This window comes from Phodopus roborovskii, unplaced genomic scaffold (assembly GCF_943737965.1).
Source record: "Phodopus roborovskii unplaced genomic scaffold, PHOROB, whole genome shotgun sequence".
NCBI classification, from domain to species: Eukaryota; Metazoa; Chordata; class Mammalia; order Rodentia; family Cricetidae; genus Phodopus; species Phodopus roborovskii.
In genome coordinates, this window is record NW_026126480.1 from 12,667,529 (window position 1) to 12,689,271 (window position 21,743).

Genomic DNA, 21,743 nt, shown 5'->3' on the forward strand with positions numbered 1-21,743 from the left:
ACCCCTGCTGGCTCCTACATCTGCAGATGCTCTCTGCAGATGCCATTCCACTGCACCTTCACTAGGGAGCCTTCCCTGATAACACACTGGTCCAGTGTCTTCCATGCCAATATAGCAGTGGTTCTCAACCTTCCTAATGCTGCAACCCTTTAATCCATGCTCTGGTGACCCCCAACCATGAAATTACTTTCATTGCTACTTCATAACTGTAATTTTGCTAATGTTATGAATCTTACTATAAATATCTAATATTTAGGATATCAGGTATGTGATCCCAAAGGGGTTGAGACCCACAGGTTGAGAGCTGCTACTCTATAGAGTCGTATATATACTCAGCAGAGTTCTTCTTTCCCTGGTCCTTGGGCTTCATGTATCTGGACCAGGGCCTGCCCACAGCAGATATCCTGTCACAGAAAAGGCACCATCAAGGAAGTCCACAGCTCAAAACAGGGGTCTGGGGCTGCCGAGGAAATGGGGAAGCAATGGGGTAGAGACTTCTGCTCTGCCTGGGACCTTCTATTCTCACCTACCCTGCAGGGGGTGACCTCTTCCTTCAGGGTAGCCACATCAGGGTTCTCCAGTGCCACAGTGGTGGTATATACCAGGGACACAGCTCTTTAGTCTCAGTCCCTGTCCATATGGATGACCCCACATGTCTGCTGCCCACACATGGAACGCTGCTCTCAGGCCTAGGCCATGGCCCTCACCTGCATTAGGGTGCGCAGTGACTCCACATACGATTGCTCCGTGTCCAGCAGGGTCATGGTGACGTGCTTCCGCATGTCCTGTGGGGACAGGAGTAGAAGGTGAGCGATCCTTTGTTCCTCTTAGCCTCTGTCGCCACCTGCAGCTACATGCAGGCTCATCCGCACACCCCAAGAGTCTACCTGGTCCTTTCCCTGCCTGCTTCTTGCTCTCAGAGAGTTTCTCAGAGAGTCCTGGACCTCCATCCTGCCAGGCCTGGGCTCAGGCATTCTCTGCTGGGAACGCTTCGCTGAGTCGATCCCTGTTCTCCCACCCCAAAAGGTTCTAGACAAAGATCAAAACACCAACAACAATAAACCCTCATATTTACAAAGGAAGACACCTCCAGCTACACCCGCTCTAGGGACTGATTCTGAAAATGCCAAGTTCCAGCTTGCTGCTATGAGACATGTTTGACCTGGCCGTGTGTCACAGCATCCCTCAAAGTAGATGCTGTCACTTCCTGATAGATGAAGACGCTGCAGTCCAGAGAAGTAAAGTTGGTGCTAGAAGCAGCAGAGCTGGAAGTGTCAGGGTTCTGACAAGACTGGATCCCCATTCTCAATTAGGTTACAGAGCCTTCCCCTGCACCAGACCCAGTTCTGGGCACTTCATTTTCCCAGCCCTTTTGACCACCTGGGTGGTACATCATTTCTCCATTTCTTCTCTGTTTTCTTTGTGTGTGTGTGTGTGTGTGTGTGTGTGTGTGTGTGTGTGTGTGTAGGGGGGTAGCGAGTGATCTGTGTGCACACATGAGTAGGTTCTATCACCCATGCATGCATGTTGAACACAAGAGGCCATTGCCAGTTGTCTTCCTCTACTGCTTCCCACTGAACCTGGAGCTTACTGTTTCAGTTATCCTAGCTGGTCAGGGAGCTCAGAGATCTGCCCATCTCTGCTCTCCAGCACTGGGGTTACAGATGCACACTGCTAGGGTTACAAATGATGCACACTGCTGGGGTTACAGATACACACTGTTGGAGTTATAGATGATGCACACTGCTGGGGGTACAGATATACACTGCTGGGGTTACAGATGATGCACACTGCTGGGGTTACAGATACACATTGTTGGGGTTACAAATGATGCATACTGCTGGGGTTATAGATGATGCACACTGCTGGAGTTACAGATGATGCACACTGCTGGGGTTACGGATACATACTGTTGGGGTTACAGATGATGCATACTGCTGGGGTTATAGATAATGTATACTGCTGGGGTTACAGATACATACTACTGGGGTTACAGACGCACACTGCTGGGGTTAGAAATAATGCACACTGCTGGGGTTAGAAATAATGCACACTGCTAGGGTTACAGTCACACAGTGCTGTGGCCAGCTTTTACAATTTTGGGAATGAAAATAATGGTGCTCACATTTACCCTTCGAGCCGTCTCACCAACCCTCCTTCTCTTTTTTAGACAGGGTCTTATACAGACCAGGAGAACCTTGAATTCCTGACCCTCCTGCCTCCACTTCCCTGTGCTAAGGGTTACAGGTGTGTGCTACCATATCTGGCTTATGGCACTGCTGGAGAGTAACCCAGGGCTTTGTGTGTGTGTGTGTGTGTGTGTGTGTGTGTGTGTGTGTGTGTGTGTGTGTGCGCACGCGCATGCTCGCGCGATATAGCCAAGCATTGTACCAACTGAGCTACAAGTCCAGCCCAGTCTCCTCATTTTCAGAAGAGGGTGGGGGAAGGGGGACCCAGTCATTGATGCTTACAGAGGACCCAGGAGTCCTCCAGGGGTTGCCTAGCATCTGTACCTACACCCCAAGAATTGGATTCCTGCATCTGTCACGGTACGCTCTATCCTATGGGAAGATTGTTATGGGAATGTGTCTGGGCTCCCCCCCCCCCACTCTCCCCAGGGCAGAGCTCACTTGCTGCCAGCCTCAATAATCCCCGATCTCACCCAGGAAACCTTCCCACATAGCACCTGTCCCGTAGCAGCCTCTCTGTCCTTCAGGGACTCCACTCCAGAGCTCCATATTGACACTCAAGCCTCTAGACTGGCCCTGGGCAAGGGGTGGGGCTCACCCGTTTGGCTGGGCCAAGGGCTCCAGCCATCAAGACCTGCAGGGTCTTTTTTGTGTGAAAATTCCAGAATGACTGCTTATGCTTGGGAATATTCCAGCCCTCACCCCAAGAGCCTCTTAAGGCAGAGACTCAGTGAGTGGGACTGACATTTGCCACTGCTCTACCCATCTGTCCCTGACCTTGCCACTACCTACATTTTGAATATTATTACTATTTGTTTTTTGTTGAGATGAGGTTTGGGTCTCCCTCCTGCTAGAAGCACAGCCCACCATGTTCACTGACTATTCACTTTCTGGTAAGCTCACCTCAGGTGCTGTTCCTTTTGACCTCTGAATTGAGGAATCAGCCTTGTTCCTTAATAAGTGACAAGGATGCACACTCAGAAGTGGACTCCCATGATAAGTTCTATTGAGGCATGGGTGACATCTCCTTGGGACACAGAAGACTGGGTTGCTCCATCTTTACAAGCCCTGGGCTATGTTCCTCAGGCCCTACCTCAGAGACCCCAGCTACGAGCAGGCTATTTAACTGGGTGCTTCTGGGGCCTTTAAAAAACTTAAAGCAGCTTTGGGTCCCCATGTCCCCTCCTATGCTGGCAGCTCTCAGAACACCTCAGCACCTTAGCACCTCACAAGTATGTGCAACCCAACCTCATTTCAGCCTTACACAGCTCCAGAACACAAGTGTTGTCATCCACTGCACAGATGCGTCAAGCCAGACAAGTGACATGACTTGCCTAAGACCTTATGGCCAGTGACAGACAAAACAAGGCCCAGAGAGCCTCTTTACCCACCTCATGCAGAGCCTTAGGACCCTGGAACCCTATGTTCCCATTTTCATTGACTGGCAACCTCAGGCCACAGAGCTCTCCAGCTCTACTTGTCCTGTGTGTGTGACTCTGGTGGCCTTGCTTCCGCACTCCTTTTTGAAATGGAATAATAACCCTCTGCTCCTGGCACCATACAAGTTCAGTGATGGGGAACACACACGTGAGCGTGTGAGCACGCGTGCGCGCACACACACACACACGCACGCACACACACACACACACACACACACACACACACACACACACACACAGGTCCTCACTATTCCTTCTCATTTTACTTCACTGAGACTTCATGGGACGTGTTCTATAAGATAGCCAGACCAGACTTTGGGCCTCACCCTCACTGCCACTGTCCCCTGCCCACACTCACTGGCCTGCCAGCCCCAACCTGGGTCATGGTCAGGAAAGTTTCCCGAGAGACAGGGCTGGCACTGGGCCTGCTGGCTGGGAGGGAGGCTGGGGTGGTAGAGTGAGCTGACACTGCAATGCCCGTCTCTCCCAGCCTCCTCCCTGCTGCAGAGCACAGTGGGCTGTCATTCAGCTGTCAGGTAAAGCACAGAAAACAAGGCCAGCTCCTTGTCACTGCATGGAGCACCCCCTGCACGTGTCCAGACACGGGAGCAGTGTGTGTGTTGGGGGGTGGATAGAGGGACAATGCAGCTGTCAACCAGATCGGCAGGCCCACCTGTTCCAGGCAGGCCAACCCTTCAGCCCTGCTCCCTCCAGATTCCCTCACCACAGGCAGCGCCCTGGCATGAGGACCAGGGAGGTGTGGGAAGGTGGAAGAGGGTGAGGGGAACGAACTCTGCCATTAAACCCAAACACTGAGATGTGATGTGCCAAGCGTGAAGAAAGAGACACACAGAGAAGCCATGAAGGCAAGATGCCCTGCATCAAGCCAAAAATGCAGCCTAGTTATCTAGCTGCAAGCAAGGCCCTCCTGCCCAGAGACCTGGGGCAATGGAGACGCATACGCACAACACTCAGCACTTGCTGAAGGGAGAGCCCTAGTACCATTGTGCCAGAGCACGGAACAGTCTCTGCCCAGACATACAAAACATACAAAAACAAGGCAGCATCCCTGGAACCCTCCTCTCCCCCTCCAGGAGGCAGGAATGGGGACACCACCTTTTCCACAGCACCATAGTATGACATCCTCAGGCCTGGTACTTTTGGTGGGGGGTGAGGGGGATGGCAAAGGGAAAGCAATGCTGGCTACCCCCCCCCAGTACATACATACAGCTATGGCTCCTCAAACCGGGGGGGGGGGGAGAGACTGGAAATCTGGCTTTCCTGGGGACCCGGGGTACCCCAGCAACAAATCTGCTTTCACCTGATCCACTTTACAAAAGAGTACTGCCCTGGGCCTTGACCCTTAGTGCCCAGCCAACCCCACCAGTGCGGTCCTCACCATCAACCTCTCTGCCTTCATCTGATGTCAGCCCTCCCCAGTGGCAGGCAGGCACGCAGGCAGGCTCCTGGTGCCTGATTCAAGTTCTAGGCCCTGCTCTCCAGCATCTGCCCGGGCATCCCCGGTGTCCTGTGTCTGCAGCATCCTAGGCCAAGACCCAGGTTCCCGGCTGCCCCTCCCCCTCCCGGTACCTGGGCCTCCCCCGGCTCCTCAGTGGTGTCAGAGCCCCCGCCCCCGGCGGACTCCCCGGAGGCGGCGGCCGGGCCCAGATCGCGCATTTCTTCCAGCGCGATGGTGAACTGGGCCAGGGTCTTCACCATCTGCAGCATGCGGCCAGGCCGCCACCGGGGCGGGCACTGCGCAGAGTCGGAGGGGGCCCCCTCCCACCCGCGCGTTCCTCCGGGGCCTCAGCCCCGCCGCGGTGGCGGTGTTAGTATCAGCGTCGGTGTGAGCGCAGCCAGTGGTGGCGCTGCGGCCTCCTCCGCGCCCGGGAGTGTGCTGCGCGCAGCGTCGCTGGGGGAGAGTCCCGCCCTCTGCGCGCCGCCCCTTCTCCCGCAACAAGCCCGGCGCTGCCGGCCCTCGCACCCCCGCCCCAGGACACAAGTCACACACACCCGCGGACAAAGACGCGTCCATTGCTGTATCTAGCGCTCACGCACACAGATTTATACCCTGGAGCCATGGATGAACAGAGTTGGTATAGAACAGGCCCAGGTGCAGGGTGGATCAGAGTAGGTCAGGATCAAGTGCATTTGCACTAACAGTGTTATAATACAGATCCCAGATCCAGACACCCAATGAACCTGACCCAACACTGCTCATAATCATGTGGACTTCCTTGTTCAACAGCTACAGCATGGCAGAAGGCAGTTCTCAAGTGGCTCCAGCTCTGGGTGTGGTAGCGAGGGGCTAAAGCACCCCACACTGAGTCAATCTAACTCTACCACCATCTCACCCAGCTTAGTCAGTGTTCTGTACCTTGCTCTCCACCTTCCAGCGCCTCTCCCCATGACCTCCACTGGGGAGGGGCTCTGACCATCCCCATCTGCTCTCTACCCAACTCCCTGATGTTTGTTTAAACATGACCCCCAGGCTTTCTCCTCAAATTCCAGGAAAAGGCCAGAACCTACCCCAGACCAAGTTAAGCAAGACTGGGGTGTGGTGATGAACAACTTTGACACTAGCTCCCACTAGGCACTAGTAAGAGGGTCCATACACCCTGCAGCTGTTTCTTAACCCTGGCTAGCTCCATCTCCTTGAACACTGGGGGCTCCCACACTCACCAAGCTCCCAGCTGCCTCCCTGTCTCCAACCTGTTCTCTCTGGATCCCCTGAGCAATGGGTACTGGACCGCTATCACCCAAGCCAGGCTTATCTTTGTTCCCCATTCCTGCAGCCTTCGCTGTTGCACCCTAGCCAACTCTGACACCTCCCCTTGCCACAGGGCCTCAACCTAAGCTGTTTCCCTTCCCTAGAAATCAATGCTTTTAAGACCAGTTTCTACACAAATGTCACCTCCTCTAGGAAGCCTTCCTAGGTCTGTTCTGTGTTCTTCAAGATTTTTCAGTTTTCCTTATCTTAACTCCAGGCAGTCTGTAATGATACATTTGAGCAATGACTAGACTGACACCCCTCCTTCTCCCAGAAGACTGCTGGCTCCCTGAGGTAAGGGTCCACGACTTTCATAAGGCAAGACGCTGAACACATATGACAAATGGCTGATTGACAGACCAGTCTCCAGTCACCCTGTGCAAGTTTCTGGGCATCCATTTGGCATGAAGGTCCCTGCACTCCTGTATCCAGCCCTGCTTCCTTAGGCCTGCTCCCTACGCACACAATTCAGCCCACCAGATCCATCCTCTACACCCCATTCTAAGAATTTATTTTTGAAAGACATGTTCCCCCTGCCCCAGACAAGTTTTCTCTACATAAGAGTCCTGACTGTCCTGGAACTCGTTCTGTACACCAGGCTGGCCTCAAACTCACAGAGATCCACCTTACTCTGCCTCTCTAGTGCCAAGATTAAAAGTGTGCACCACTACTGCCTGGCAGATTTACTTTATTTTTAATTTAGGCATATGAATGTTTCGCTTGCATATGTGCCCTCCTGGTGCCCACAGAGACCAGATCCTGGCACCCCAAACAGGGAGCTCTATAAAAGCAAGTACTCTTAACTGCTGAGCCATCTCTGCAACCCAGGAGTTGTTTTTTAATACCCTTCCCCAAAGTCTCATGTAGTCCAGGGTGGCATTAAACTGGCTATGTAGTGGAGGATGACTTTGAACTTGTGACCCTTCTGTAAGCACCTCCCCGGTTCTGGGATTACAGGCATGCACTACTATGCCCAGTGTATGTCGTGCCCAGGGTTGAAACCAAGGTCTTGTGCATGCCAACCTAGTTCCTTCCTAGCACCTCTAATGTTTGCTACCAGTACCGAAGATTGAAGTCGAAACCTCCTGAATGCCAAGCAAGGGTCTTCCTATGTAGCTCAGCCTACCCTAAAACTCATGATCCTGCTGGGGACATAGCTTAGTAGTAGAGGGCTTGCCCAGTCTGTGTGAGGTCATGGGCCCAATCCCCAGAACTTTTTTTTTTTTTTTTAATGCTAGGCTGGAGAGTTGACTCAGAGGCTAAGAGCATTGACAGAGGTCCTGAGTTCAATTCCCAGCAACCCCATTGTGGCTCACAACCATCTGTAATGAAATCTGGTGCCCTCTCCTGCATACATGCAAGAAGAACACTATATACATAATCAATCTTTTTTTTTTTAAGTGTTTACAACTTTTGCCTATGCAAGATGACATTCACCTATTATCTCAATACTTGAGAGGTAGAGGTAGGAGGCTCAGCAGTTCAAGGCCATCTTCAGCTATTTAGTAAGGTCAAGGCCAGCCTGGGCCACAAAAAGCCCTGTCTCAGAAAAACAAAAAACAGAAACAACAGGTCTGGGAATAAAGTTCATTGATAGAGCTCTTGCCTGGGTAGGTGGCCCTAGGTTCAGTTTCCAGCACTGCAAACAAGCACACAAAAAGCCCCATGATTCTTCTGCCTCCTCTGAGTACCAGCATGCCTGTGCCTGGCACAAATGAATTACACTCAGCTACTCCTGACACGGCAGGCATGGGCCTAGGTTCCCAGGGCAGCAGGCAATGCACAGCCGGATCGGAGCCAACAACGGGGAGTGCTTAGTAAATTTGTGTTGCATCAGTGAATGGACAATCTGTGGAGTGGGCTATGTCCCCAGGGCCCCCTGGATCAGAATAACCATTCATTTAGTCCGTTGAATGAAAGAATGAATGCAGGATGGAGTGTGGCAGGCTCTTTTTTGGCCCCTGGACTGAGAGAACAGGACCTCCTCGGAATGTGCTGAAAAGCATATTCACCCCTCCCCCAAGGGATCTCAAACTCTACCCTAGGCTGGAGCCAGGAACCAGCTGCATGCATCTGCCTTTTCCCTTCCCAAGGGACTGCCTTACCCACACTTGCTCCTCCTCTTCCTCATTAGGTTGGCAGCCAGGCCTCACAGATGGCCTGAGGGCTGGCTGCCTGGTCACTGTAAACCCTTAAGCCACCTTTGGCTGTCAGAGTACCTCCCCTCATTTGGCCCTCTCTCAAACTACCTGCTCTTGGCCTCATTTCTTCGTAGTGTCTGGGAGGCAGTGCATAGTGTGAGCATCTTAGCAAGGTGCAGCCCATCCATTCATCCTTCCCTCCCTCCTTCCCTCCCTCCCTCACTAGTGAGGCAGGACAGAATCCAGAAGAATGGACGGGTGGGCATTAACCTCTGCATGGGGAAAAGCTCTCACAGGAGGCCTCGACATAGCACAGAGGTCAAGGGACAGAGGTGTACACTGGTGCAGGAAGACAGAGGCTCTGGAGCCCTCTGCCCCATCACAAGTGGGACTCGGCACCAAAGGCAGAGAGTGCTGTGCTGCTTCGTTAAGGGTGACTAATGAGACCCAAGGCTGTTGCTCTGGCACTGGGGGTACTGGTGGGGCAGAAAACTGAGATAACTGAATGGAAGCCAAGGAAGGGGACAGTAGCACAGCAGCTGGGGGAGTGCATCATTGAGCCCTTTCAGGACGGGTCCACTACGGCGAGGCAGAGGACAGACATCATGTGCCCAGCACCCGATGCAGGTACAGTTCTGTGGTTCCTGAATGCCAGTCTGGAGGTGCTGATTTTTTTTTTCTTTAACATTTATTTATTTATTATGTATACCGTGTTCTGCCTGCATCTATGCCTGCAGGCCAGAAGAGAGCACCAGATCTCATTAGAGATGGTTGTGAGCTACCTTGTAGTTGCTGGGAATTGAACTCAGGTCCTCTGGAAGAACAGCTAGTGCTCTTAACCTCTGAGACATCTCTCCAGTCCCTGGGGTGCTGATTTAATCCCACCTGCTCCCCACCTCCCACCCCCAGACTATCTGACTCTCCTGGAATTTGCTTTGTAAACCAGACAGGCCTGGAACTCTCAGAGATCTGGGTGTCTCTACTTCTGATCTGTGCTGGGACTAAAGGCATGGGCCACCACTGCCTGGCTTAATCCCCCTCTTAGAGCTCTGTGGATGTTTGGAACAGGTCACAGAACAGTTTTGTTCTTTAATTCACATTATTCATTCATTCATTCATTCATTCATGTATTCTATGTGGGGTGGTCGGGCACATGCCCATGTGTGGAGGTCAGATGACTTTTGGGAGTCAATTTTCTTCTTTCATCTGGGGAACTGAACTCGAGTCTCTTCAGGCTTGGCAGCAAGAGACTTGCCTTCTGAGCTGTTGTGCCAGCCCCAAGGAGAGTTTTGTAAGCCTGAAGGCCTGTCTTATTTCCATACTTCATCTATATCCCACCCCAGACATCTCCCACCACCACCAAAAAGCTGCCCACATCCTCTTTGGTCAGGGGAAGGCAAGAGACAGGAGGCAGGAGAGGGCTCAGCACCACTAGACCAATATTCATTCTAGGCCAGACCACTGGGCACCCTGGCTTTGAGAACACCTTCTGTCAGTCCCAGGGAATCCCTGGCCCTCCAACCACCACCAGTTCAGTTGATGACTTCCCCATCTCTGAAGAAACCCTGGCATCCTGTGCACCTGTCTCCAGACACCTCCACTCTGCTTGGCTCCTGAGTCCTATCAAGACTATTTATAAACCGGGCAGTGGTGACACACACCTTTAATCCCAGCACTCGGGAGACAGAGGCAGGCAGATCTCTGTGAATTCGAGGCCAGTCTGGTCTACAGAGAGAGTTCCAGGAAGGCTGGCTCCAAAGCTATACAGAGAAACTATGTCTCAAAAAAAAAAAAAAAAAAAAAAAAAAAAAAAAAAGAGAGAGAGAGAGAGAGAGAGATGGACAGAGCGAGCCTCTATCTTTGGTCCTGCAGCTACTGTTGGACCAATTCTGATAAAGGCTAGATGTAGGGTGGACTAATGGAAGAGTGACACAATAGCCAAATGATGAGAGATGAACGTACGGATGGATGGCTAACGGGTCACCGGCTCAGTGGTAGATGAACACATGTCTAGCTGCACTCAGTGGATGAGCAGCTGCTCTGAGTTTCAGATCATCTACTTGCTGATTTGTTCAATAAACACTTACTGAGTACCTACCAGATGCCAAGCATCACGCTAGCAATTTAAAGATAAGGTCTTGAGCTGGGGAGAAGACACTGGGCAGGAAAAAGGACTTGCTGCTTAAGATAAGATGACTCAAGTTCCATTGCCAGAACCCACACAAAAAGCCTGATGGTAACATGCACCTGTAACCCCAGCATTCCTAAGGTGAGATGGGAGGCGCCGGGGTACCATGAGCCTGTAACACCAGCATTCCGTGGTGAGATGGGAGGCAGAAACGGAGAAATCAACCAAAGCTAGAAAGCCTGGAGCACAGTGCATATAAAAGAAGGGAGAGCCTGCCTCAAATAAATGAATGAATGAATGAATGAATGAATGAATGAATGAATAATAAAAGAGGGTGGGAGGAGAGCACTAACTCCAAAAAACTTGTCATATGCACCCCAACACACACACACACACACACACACACACACACACACACACACACACGCGCGCGCGCGCGCGCACACACACACACACAGAAAGAAAAGGAAGGAGAAAGGATGTGTATGTCCTGCTGGGTGCCACACACACAGCCTTGTTGGGAAGACAGGACCTGAAAGAAATGACAAAAAACCAAAGGCAGCTGGGGACGCAGCCCCGCTGGAAGAGTGCCTCTTCACACGCATGAAGCTCAGGGGTTGGTCCTCAGCATCACACACACCTGGCATGGGGGCAGGTGCCTGTAATCTCAGCCCTGTGGAGGCAGGAGGATCAGAATCCAAGGTTATTCTCAATAAGCAAGATGGAGACCAGCCACAGACACATGAGAGCAAAGGCAGTTCCCAACAGAGACACAGTTCTGGAAGGACTCATCAGGCTGTACGGGAGGGTCTTCAGTCTCTCCTGCCTGCCCAGCTGTCTTTGTCACGAGATCTCTGGACCCTAGAGCTGATGAGGGCCCCTCATTGTCACAAATGGTGTCTGCACAACTCTCAGGGCCGAGACTCCCCAGTACTTTGCAAGCGCTGGTTCCTTAATCTCCAACTTATTTCAGGCTCAATTTCTTCGAATTCTCCTATTTTATACACCAGGAAAGAACATTTAGAGACACATCTTGCTTGTTAGGCTGAAATTCCCCCTGGCTGCCTTCCGGTCCCTTTCCTGTAGGGTTGAGCCAACCTGTACTTCCCAGGCCCACTGGCTACCCAAGTCACCTTTCCCTGGTCTCTTCTATTCCAAGTCAATGATATAAGCAGGTTCCCCTGAGTCAGGAACATTTTGCAGGTGGCAATACTGTCCACAGGCCGACAGTCCCTGGGAACTCAGCCCTGGCTCCTAGCCCAGACTATCGGGTGCTTCTGGTCCTACCCATATCCATAAGAATAGAGTTGGTACTACAGGTTCCCGACCTAGTAGGCCATCCAGTTCTCCAATATTTTCTGCCTCCTCTGATCCTCAGAGTCACCAAGAAGACAGATGTTCCCAAAGGATTTCGTGGTATGGAGACCAAGATGGCGTTCAAATCCCCACTGTGCCACACTGAGGGTGTGGGTTGGATAAGACACTTCACTTCCTGGGGCCTCTGTCCCCCACTTCTCATCACCCATCCATCCTCCTTGGTTTCCTAGGTCACTTCCTGCTCTCTGTAGATCCTCCCTTCTGGAAAGAGAGGCCTCTCAAGGTTTCCCAGTTCCCAGGCTTATAGGCAGCTAGCTGGAAGGGAAGTGTCCAAGCCACAAAGCCCTCTGGGGACCAGCTGCTCTGGGTGGGGTTGTGACTGGAGAGAGTGCTCTGGGGATGGAAGGGAGAGCTCCAAGGCCTAGGGAGCATTCAAGGCAGAGTCCTGCAGAGTCTGTGTGCAACTACAGACAGGACCACAAGCGACATGAAGTAAGTCCCATCTGTGTGGCTTCAGTCAGTGGCCATCTACAGACATGACTGCACAACCATCTGGGGTAAATGACCATATGGTTCTGTGGCAGAGGTTAAAAACTGCAGGGGCTTTCAATAATGACCAAAACCAGCCACATTCAGAATAATCACAAATAGAAAATAACAACAACAGGTGGCCTAGCTCTCACTTACAAAGGTTTACTCCATACTAGAGATGGACTGAGTCATTTTCTTCTCACCATCACCCCAGGTCCATGTGTAGGGTGACATTTGTCAAAGCTAGTGTCCACAAAATTGTCCATCTGATAGGGTCTTCTTCCAGCACGATGCTGACACTTTTCTCACATTCGGATGACAGGTGGGCCTTTGTCATTCCCTTGAACACAGAACACAGGCAGAAGCCAGGCTACATGACACCTAAAACTTGCTCCACCTCCTCCCTCCACTTTGTGGCAGAAGGGATTCAGCCCAGGGCTTCTCACATGCTAAGCAAGCACTACCACTGAGCTGTACCTCTGTTCTTTTGTTTTTTAATTTATTTATTTTAAAAGTTTTAGGTCTGGTTACTGTGCGCATACATGTGGGTGTGCGCGCACGTGGGTATGCGTGCACGTGCGCGCGCGCACGCACACACACACACACATTTTGCTTGCATGTATATATGTGCACCACACACATACCTGACATACCTGATACTCTCAGAGGCCAGAAGAGGATGTTGGATCCCCTGGAACTAGAGTTATGGATGGTTGTGAGCTATCATGTGGGTGCTGGGACCCAAATCCAAGTCCTTTGCAATAGCAACTAGTGCTTTTTTTTTTTTTTTTTTTTTTTAGAGGATCTCACTATTTAGCTCAGGCTGGCCTGGAACTCACAAAGATCCTCCTGCCTCTGCCTAACAAGTGCTGTGATTAAAAGTACATCTTACCATACCTGGCTTCCTCTAGACTTTAAAAACAGTATTTCTTATTTTGACACAGGGTCTCACTAAGTTGCCCAAGTTAGCCCTGAACTCATCTTTTAGCCATGTCAGGCTGTGAACTTTCCCACGTCAGCCTCCTCATACCCAGAATTACAAGCTTGTGCCATGAGTCCTGGCAGCCTGTATATTCTGGAAGCCCAGCTGCCATCTTTGGAGGGAGCCCAGGCCACATGCACTGTATAGGTAGATATTCCAACTGACAGCTCTGATGAGGTCCCAACCAAACATCAATATTAACTGCCAATGTGGGGATAAACGACCCTCCATGGAAAATCCAGCCAGGCACTACCTGACCACCAGTTCACGAGACTCACAGTGAGGCAGACTATAAGGGGCAGAGCTCTCGATATACTGACCAAAAAATGAAGCCACAATGATTTCTGCCTGGACCCACATTTTATCCTTTAGCCCAGAGGAGCAATAGTAGAAAACCAGAGACCCAGAGCAAGAGGCAGCCCTCCCTCCCCAGACTGGGGCTCAAGCTTGCCTTCTGCTGGTCAAACCTGCTTGGCCCATCTCTCAGCCCAGAAGAAAACCCCTGAGCATCACACTCCTGGCCCATTGCAGACCCCAGGGTATGGAAGACACCACCATGTCCTCAGTAGGGACTGTACAGCTAGCTGATATTTAATGAGTAGTTTTTCTGCATTGCCTTATGTATGCCTCACGCTATTCCCAAGCACCCCGTGTCCCGTTCTTCAACATGTTACAGATCTACACTGTACCTGTCTTACCCTGGGGGGGGGCTGGCTACCCAGGGACCCAGAAGACAGTAACAAAATCAGGGAGCCCCTCTCTGCCTTGTCAAGGGAGCAGCATGGTCTAGAAAAGAGCAGAATCCCCACAGGTGTGCAGTGACATTGTATTACAGATGAGTAAAGAGAACTCCAGCAGAGTGATCTGAGCTGCAAGTTATTCCCACGCAAACGGCCTGTCAGAGCAGCTGAGTGACTCTGACCAGAGCACATGAATGAGAAGTCAGGCCGAGCCTGGGACACCCTGAATTAGGAAATGGGGTGGAGGCTGTACCCTCTTTTCTGGATGGCTAAGAAATAGATGGAAATAGAAGAAAGGTCTCAATGTCTCCCTGCCCCCAGGACTACAATAATAATAAACAGGAACTAACTAGTATATAATAAACACACAGTAGGTACAGAACACATATCTATTGGCTGGCCCTCTTGCTGTGACTCGGGCTCCCCTTCTGTAAACAGACGAGGGAAACAGGAAGGTTCAAGTGAACTCTAAATCCCCCCACAAGGCCCCCCAGAGGGTGATACAGTCACATGGAGGGAAAGGCACAGCGGATGAACCCCAGCCAAGAAGCTGGGGCCACAGGGCTGCACTTCCGTCAATCGCTCATAGGTGGCAGCAGCAGCCCGCGGGACTGGAACTGTAAGGCATGTGGTTTGAATTTAACTGCCATGATTTTTTTTTAAATGTGGTTTTTTTCTTTTTTCCTTTTTTTCTTTCTTTTTTTTTTTTTTTTTTTTTTCCTGTCACCCTGCCCCCTTCAGTTTCAAGAAGATACAGCTGCGCCTTCTAGGCTGAGAAGGAAAAGTTTCTTATTAGATAATACTCAGAAGCAGGAGATGGGGGCTGGAGGGTTACGTCAGACCTCAACAGATGTGGAAACATCTGAAGAGCTGGTCCACTCTGAACTCAATCCTCTGCCCGTTTCTGTCTCCCATTCCCACCATTTTACAGGTAATGAGCCAAAGTCACACCTCCGTGGTGGGAGTAGGACTTGCAAACTCTGGGAAGTTCTATTTTAGGGGCCCCTAGGATATACTTGCCAGCCCTGCACAAGCATCTATGCCCTGCTTTGGCTTAGCACCCCAGGACATAAAGTCCTCATTTAACAGCTCTAAAAATTCATTCAAATATTCAAAGCTTGTTCAGAACACTACCCAGGCCAACCAGGGCCTCTGTAGCCTAACCCTCAACCATAACCTCCTGGCTGCAAAAACCTTTCCTCCAGTCTTAGTTTCCCTGGCTGGAATGTGCCAGAATACTACAGCTCAGTGGCCACTCTAGAAAGGGGGAACCTCCTCACTCCCTCCTCTCTCCCATCTCTCCACACAGTCTGGTAGCATGTAGAGCGGCTGGGGTGAGGGGTCGTGGGAACGGAAGTTCCTAGGATCTGATTCTAGCCTCTCCAATTCCTTTCTTCCTTCAGACCCAGGCACAAATGGGGGCGCTCCATCTGTACACTGGTGATAGAGATGGGGTGTCTTGCCTGTAGGGCGGAAGATGACTCACTGGGCCATAAGCCAGGTACCCTGGGAAAGGCCAAGCCAGCCTTAGGCCAGAGCCCCAGGGAGCAGAGGACAGGGCCTGACTGAGCTGTGTATGAAACTCAGGGACTCTCAAAGCCCCACAACCAAAGGAAGCCATCTTCCCCACTTACACAATGCCAGAGATCCTTCTGCTCAGGCCACCGAAGGCCCAGGGAAATGAGGTTGGCGAGCTCTGTCAGCTGCTATGTGCCCTCCAGCCCAGTGAGTGTGCCAGCCTATCCTAGTTACCAGTATCACTTTCTTCCCTGCCTCAGCACCAGGACCCCTCCTGGGCTGCTCCAAGTCCCATCTACTCTATGCTCTGCTTCTTTCAGGGGGCCTTAAATCTTCTTCCTCGCCAACCTCTTGTTCCTCAGTGACCATCCTCACCTCAGAACACAGCAGGAGCCAGCTGTCCTATAATGACCTCCGCCCTCAGCCAGTCCTCCTTTTTACTGTGACACAAACCTATGAGTCTTGCACTGGGAAACTACCGAGGGTACCAGAGGACAGTAACAAAATCTGGGAGCTCTAGAATTGTAGAAGAAACACCTCCTCTACCCTGACTGTGTGTCCTGACCCTCTAAGGCCTAGAAAAGAGCCCAGTTCCCATAGGGTGCACACTCAGCACACAGGTGTCAGTATGAACACAGTGAAGCCAGGATGTCCATGATCAACATAAAGGGACAGAGGGACCATTCCTTTCCACTGGACATACAGGTACTAAATCCCGACACTAAGTGTCTCAGGACTGCAGGGTTTTAGGGGTTCTTCCCTTGGCCAGAAGTACCCAAGCAGCCAGAATATACTGTGGTTTCATTTCCCTCACCTCAAGCCTGTATTCCAGGGGACACCACCACCCACTGCTTACATTAACCCTGTTGTGTCTGGCTCAATCAGAGCCCACAGAAGTTCTTGTCTCCATACTAGGCCAGCTTTCATAGCTTAAAGATCCCTGCAAGCCAAGGGCTGTGACTGGGCCTGGGCCACACTGGCAGAAGTAACCTCTGCCTGACTACCAGCAACTTGTGATTCTAGGCCTTTTTGTGCTTTTCCCACCAACTAGTGATCAGCCCTAAGGCTGGACAGAGTTACTCACAGGAGACTCATCTGAAGGTCAGCTGGAGTATGCAGAGTATGGTGGGATGCTCCTCACAAATCCAGAACCAAAGGTCTCTACCTCTAGGGAGCCATGGTGACAGCACAGATCACCCTGAGCTCCTGGAGCTTTAGCCTTGAGTTCTCATAGCCTCTCTCGTCTTGTCAGTCAGTGGCACCATTTAGTACCATAGAGCACCAAATCTCCTAAGATTTCACAGGGACTCGATGTTACAGCGAGACTCAGTGGCAAGCCAGAACTTGCTGTGTTCTCAAGACTAGGCAGTGGGCTGGGACTCAACTCTTCCCTCTGCCACTGACCACTAAGTGGTTGGGACTTTGGATAAATCACTTAACTTCACAGAACCTTAGGACAGGAAGACAGCTAAGATCTAAAAATAGCAGTTCTATCTATGGAGGGAGTCCTCTCTCTGCTTACTAAGCGCTTTGCAGGTGTTTGTTTTAACCTCAAAATAAGCTCCTGGGTGGGCCTGTTATCACCTTGTGTCACAGAGGACAAGGCAGGACTTGAGATCTCTCAAGCAGACAGGGACTCCAGCCTCAGGGGACCATGGGTAGAAGAGGAGCTGGGACAGCTATATCTGTCCAGAGAGCCAGGAGGAGGGCTCCTTTCAGCCAGGGGCAAGCCTGAGAGTGCCAGCCTGGGCTCCTAGCACAGGGACTCCGCCCACATAGCCTGCTTCAATTCCAACCACGGGGAAGGTTCCTGAGTTATGGCACTTACAGTGATCTTTGAAATGCTAGAGAAGGGGTCTGCTGTGTTAGCAAATGAAAGCAAAAAGCACTCATATCTGCACACTACATGGTCTCAACATCACTTGAAAACTCCCAGGCACACCTGGAAGGAGACAGCGGAACATCAGCAGTGAGCAGGGCCCAGGGGATGGGGACAGGGAAGAAGAAGGTACGGCCAGGGACACTCTCTTGATGGCTAATTGACCCCAGGCTGAGAAGTTCGATCTGTGCCTATTTTCTCATCTATGATGTATAGAATGTAAGGTGCTTATTTAGCCCAGTGCCAGGAACCAAGAGGGCATGCAACAAATGCTGGCTGTTCTGAGTAAGACTGCATTGTTACATTAGGAAGGAGACTCGGAGACTCTTGGACGGCAGGTGTCTAAGAACGACCAACTCGGCCTCTTTCAGGATAGTCCCTGGCAGTCCTAGCTTGTGCACGCCTAGAACTGAAGTTCAGTCCCTCCAGTGGAACAATGGGGACATCTTACCCTGTAGAGAGGTCTGCCTGAAAGAGGTCAGGTGTGCTGGATCCTCCAGTTTCTGGGTACCAGCTTAGACTGCTCAGGCCAATGGGAGGGATGGCTGTGACCTCAGGCCCTGACTTCAGGAGGATCTTCCTCCATCTACCATTCCAAAATGTTTTGTTCAAGGTTTTTCTATAGTGTAATTCCTCCAAGTTAAGGTTGGAAGAGGCTTTCTGGGTGGCTCCCATGTCCCCTGCCTAGATGACCACCTCTGTCCATTTACTCTATGCCACAAGAGTACCATTTACTGGCAGTACTACCTGCCTTTTCCATTGTCTTGTTTGGAAAACAAATGAGAAACCAACTGGGTCTGACTTCTCCACGCCTCTCCTGAGTCTCTAAGGGCAGAAGGCCCTTTTGCCTCCTCCCAGGACAAGGGCCTTGTGGAAAACCCCAGAGAAAAGCCTTGTGAACTGGTTGTTGCCATGGCAATGGCAGCCCTGGAATTTGACCACTGGGGCCCTGGAGTGGGGGTAGGGAGTTGATGTAGACTATGCTGGGGGCAAAGGGGGAGGGTCCAGAAGCCCAGAAAGCCAAGTAGGAGATAGGAATTCAAAGCCTCTCCAACGGCCTCAGTTTCTCATCTTTAAAGGGAGTGAGGACCAGCTCCAGGAGGATCTCCCTTTTCCAGTCTAATTGATGGATGGAGGGAACAGCCAGGGCAAGGTCAGCTGTCCCCTTTGATAGTTAGGCATTCCAAAGGACAAGGACACACTAGAAAATCAAAAGCCAAGTCCAGAACAGCGGCAGGGCTAGCTTCTGAAATGGGACCTGTCCAGTCTCTGGCATCCCTCTATCTCCAGAGAGGATAAGGGTGCCTGCTCAGGGTTCGGCAAGAGGACACCCCAAGAATGGCTACGGTTAGACTAAGATAACTCTCCTGAGACAGAGTATAATGTATCTGCTCCTGGTAACCCTTGCCATTCCTGGATCTTGAGGGCAGGCTGAGGGCCTGCCCCTCCCAGCTCGCTGTGCTAGGCTGCAGTGGGTATTTTTAAACAGGCGCCCGCCCCTTGGCCCTCCCACCTTCCCACTCCAGAAACAACAGAGTTCTGATGCCAACCTCCTATGTACTTCCGCCAAGTCCCAACAAGTGCTAGCTCCAAAGGCATCCTCTGTACCCCACCTCCTCCCTCAGTCAGTCTAGTAGTGGGGAGATGTCCAGGGGTCCCCTTCCAGCTACAGTGTTAGAGGGTTAGAGAGGGGATGGAGCTTGTCCAAAGTCACGCAGCACACAGAATTTGGGAATGTTGTGGCTCCAACTTGTACCCTCACCTCCAGTGCCACTGAATTATTCTAGTGCCTCCCCAACTCTTGCTCATCTCTTTTGTTCCTTACCCTCAGCAGTCACAGGCTCACTCCCCCACTGACCTTCACATCCACTTCAGAAAGATAGCACAACTGTGACTCTTCAGTTCAAAACGCCAGCCACAGGGGGAAAGCAAAACTGAGAGTCGGTGCCATAATTCACACTGCATCAAAGACTGAGATGTAAAACAAAACATAAAACATAAAACATCAGAAGGAAACGTGTGAGAACTGTTTTACAGCATTGGAATGGGAGACTTTCTAACCTAGGCTCCAAATTGAGCAGCTGGAAAATAGTGGCTTGATAAATTGGACCACTTTTAAAAACAACAACAAAAGCCTTTCTGGGCCAGCAAGATGGCCCTGTGGGTAATGTCAACTATGGCAAAAGCCTGCCAATCCCCAGGACCCACTCAAAGGAGACAGGAGAGAACTGGCACTACAAAGTTGTCCCTCTGATCCCCTCCACCACCACGTACACTCCGACATGTGTTCACAGACATTAACAAAAACTTTGTAAAATTTACAAAAACTCAAAGCAAGGTGTTCTTCAGAACAAAACTATACTCTACACAAAGTCAAAAGTCAAGTGAGAAATCTTCCTTCCCAGTGTTTAAAGGGTTCCTGGAAATAGCTAAGCCAGACACCAGCAAAAAGAGAGAAAGAGAAGGAGGGAGGGAAGGAGGGAGGGAGGGAGGAGGAGGAGGAAGAAGAAGAAGAAGAGACTCAATCCCGCTCACTATGAGAAAAAAATGTGGATTAGAATAGTGTGATGTCTTGTGTATCTATTGAACTGGCAACTGTCCAAAAGTCTACCTTAGTAAGGAAGGCCATAAGGAAATGTCTCCCTCACACTGTAAGGGGTACGTGTCTGAAGACAGTGTCAAAATGAGTATCACATATACATAATGTCTTAGTAATTCCATGCCTCAAGGGACTCTACTCCTCCAAATAAACTGTTTACAACAGCAGATCTGAAAATAGCCTGTATTTTAACATTATTATTATTACTATAGGGTTTGTGTGTATGTGTGTGTGTGTACATGCTTGGTCAGAGGATAACTCTGCAGGGCATGTCTCTCCTTCTACCATGTAAATCCTTGGGACTTGGCAGCAAGTGCCTTTATCAACAGAGGCCAGCCTTATTCAGGTTTTGTTTTTGCTTTGTTTTTGAGGTGGTCTTTTGTTACATAGCCCAGGCTGGCCTCAAATTTAAGGCTATCCTCATGCCTTAGCCTCCTGAGTGCTGGAATCACAGGCATGAGGCACCACACCCAGCTACACATCCTTTAATCTGTGACCCCATACAGTTGGGTAATCACACACTAAAAACACTATGTGGCACAGAAAGAATATGGAAGGCTGCTCAAGCCTCTTCTCAGCTGTGAGCAGCCCCTTCCTGCTTTACTCTCCTTCCCCATGGTCAGGGACTGCTAGGATCCCCAGACAAAGGGATCTCTGTTAAGGCTCAGACCACCTCCTGGTATCCTGGGCACCAAGCTGTGCCTCTAGCCGACACATAGAACCAGGTCCCAAGGTGGCCACCAATGAGCACCTGCGGGCCCAGCCTCTGACTCTGGTGACATTTCGCCAGGAAGCCCAGCAGTTCACTTTGCACACAGACCAAGGCAGAAGCTCCATCCCCATCTACTTTAGGACTGAGCCTCCACAGTCTAGTGCTTTGAAATGAGTCTCTGGCAGGAGGAAGGCTTTGGAGTCAGAATTTACAGGGTGACACTGGCAATTATGCTCCTCTCTGGGCCCCAGTCTGCAGAGCAAGGAGTGGGGATCAGCCATCCAGTGAGGAGTGGGGGCTGCACAGCAGGGGGAGAGCATCTGCCAGGGAGAAAAGCAGACAGAGCACTGAGCCCAAAGGCCCATCCCCACCCTGTACTCCTCTGAGTCCCTTTCCCAGCTGTGAGGGGGATTTCAAGCCTTCCCTGAGGAGCTCCGCTCATGCCCCTACCAAAACTGGCTCTAGCTCACAGTCAGTAACCCCATCTCAAAACCCCTCTCTCCATCTCCATGGTCCTTCCTGAGGCTGGCCAGGTCACCACTCTCCTCCCCTTCCAAGTTACTTTATGGCTAACCACTGATCTGCAGACCAGCCACCAGACATTATCACATTTAATACTCAGAGCAACCCTGTAATAGATGCAGTCATTATCTGCATTCTGTGTGTACCTATGCCACATGCTGAACCACAGTGAGGTTAAGGACTCATGGTCACACAGTGAGGATGAACAGGATTTGCTTTTTTTTAGATAGGGTTTCACTGTGTAGCCCTGGCTGTCCTGGAATTCACTCTGTAGAC

General features: G+C 51.0%; 1 protein-coding gene across 3 annotated transcripts in view; it reads right to left on the reverse strand.

Moving 5' to 3' along the window:
* The window catches only part of Arhgef17 (Rho guanine nucleotide exchange factor 17), a 57,588-nt gene that overhangs the window by 19,492 nt on the left and 16,353 nt on the right, over positions 1-21,743 (reverse strand). For all 3 annotated transcript variants that reach the window (XR_007835013.1, XM_051192370.1, XM_051192369.1), the window contains exon 2: positions 708-785. Coding sequence is in view for 2 of the 3 variants with exons in the window: in XM_051192370.1 (XP_051048327.1) it covers positions 708-785 (78 nt within the window). In the remaining variant the exon portion in view is untranslated. The remainder of the gene's footprint in view (positions 1-707; positions 786-21,743) is intronic.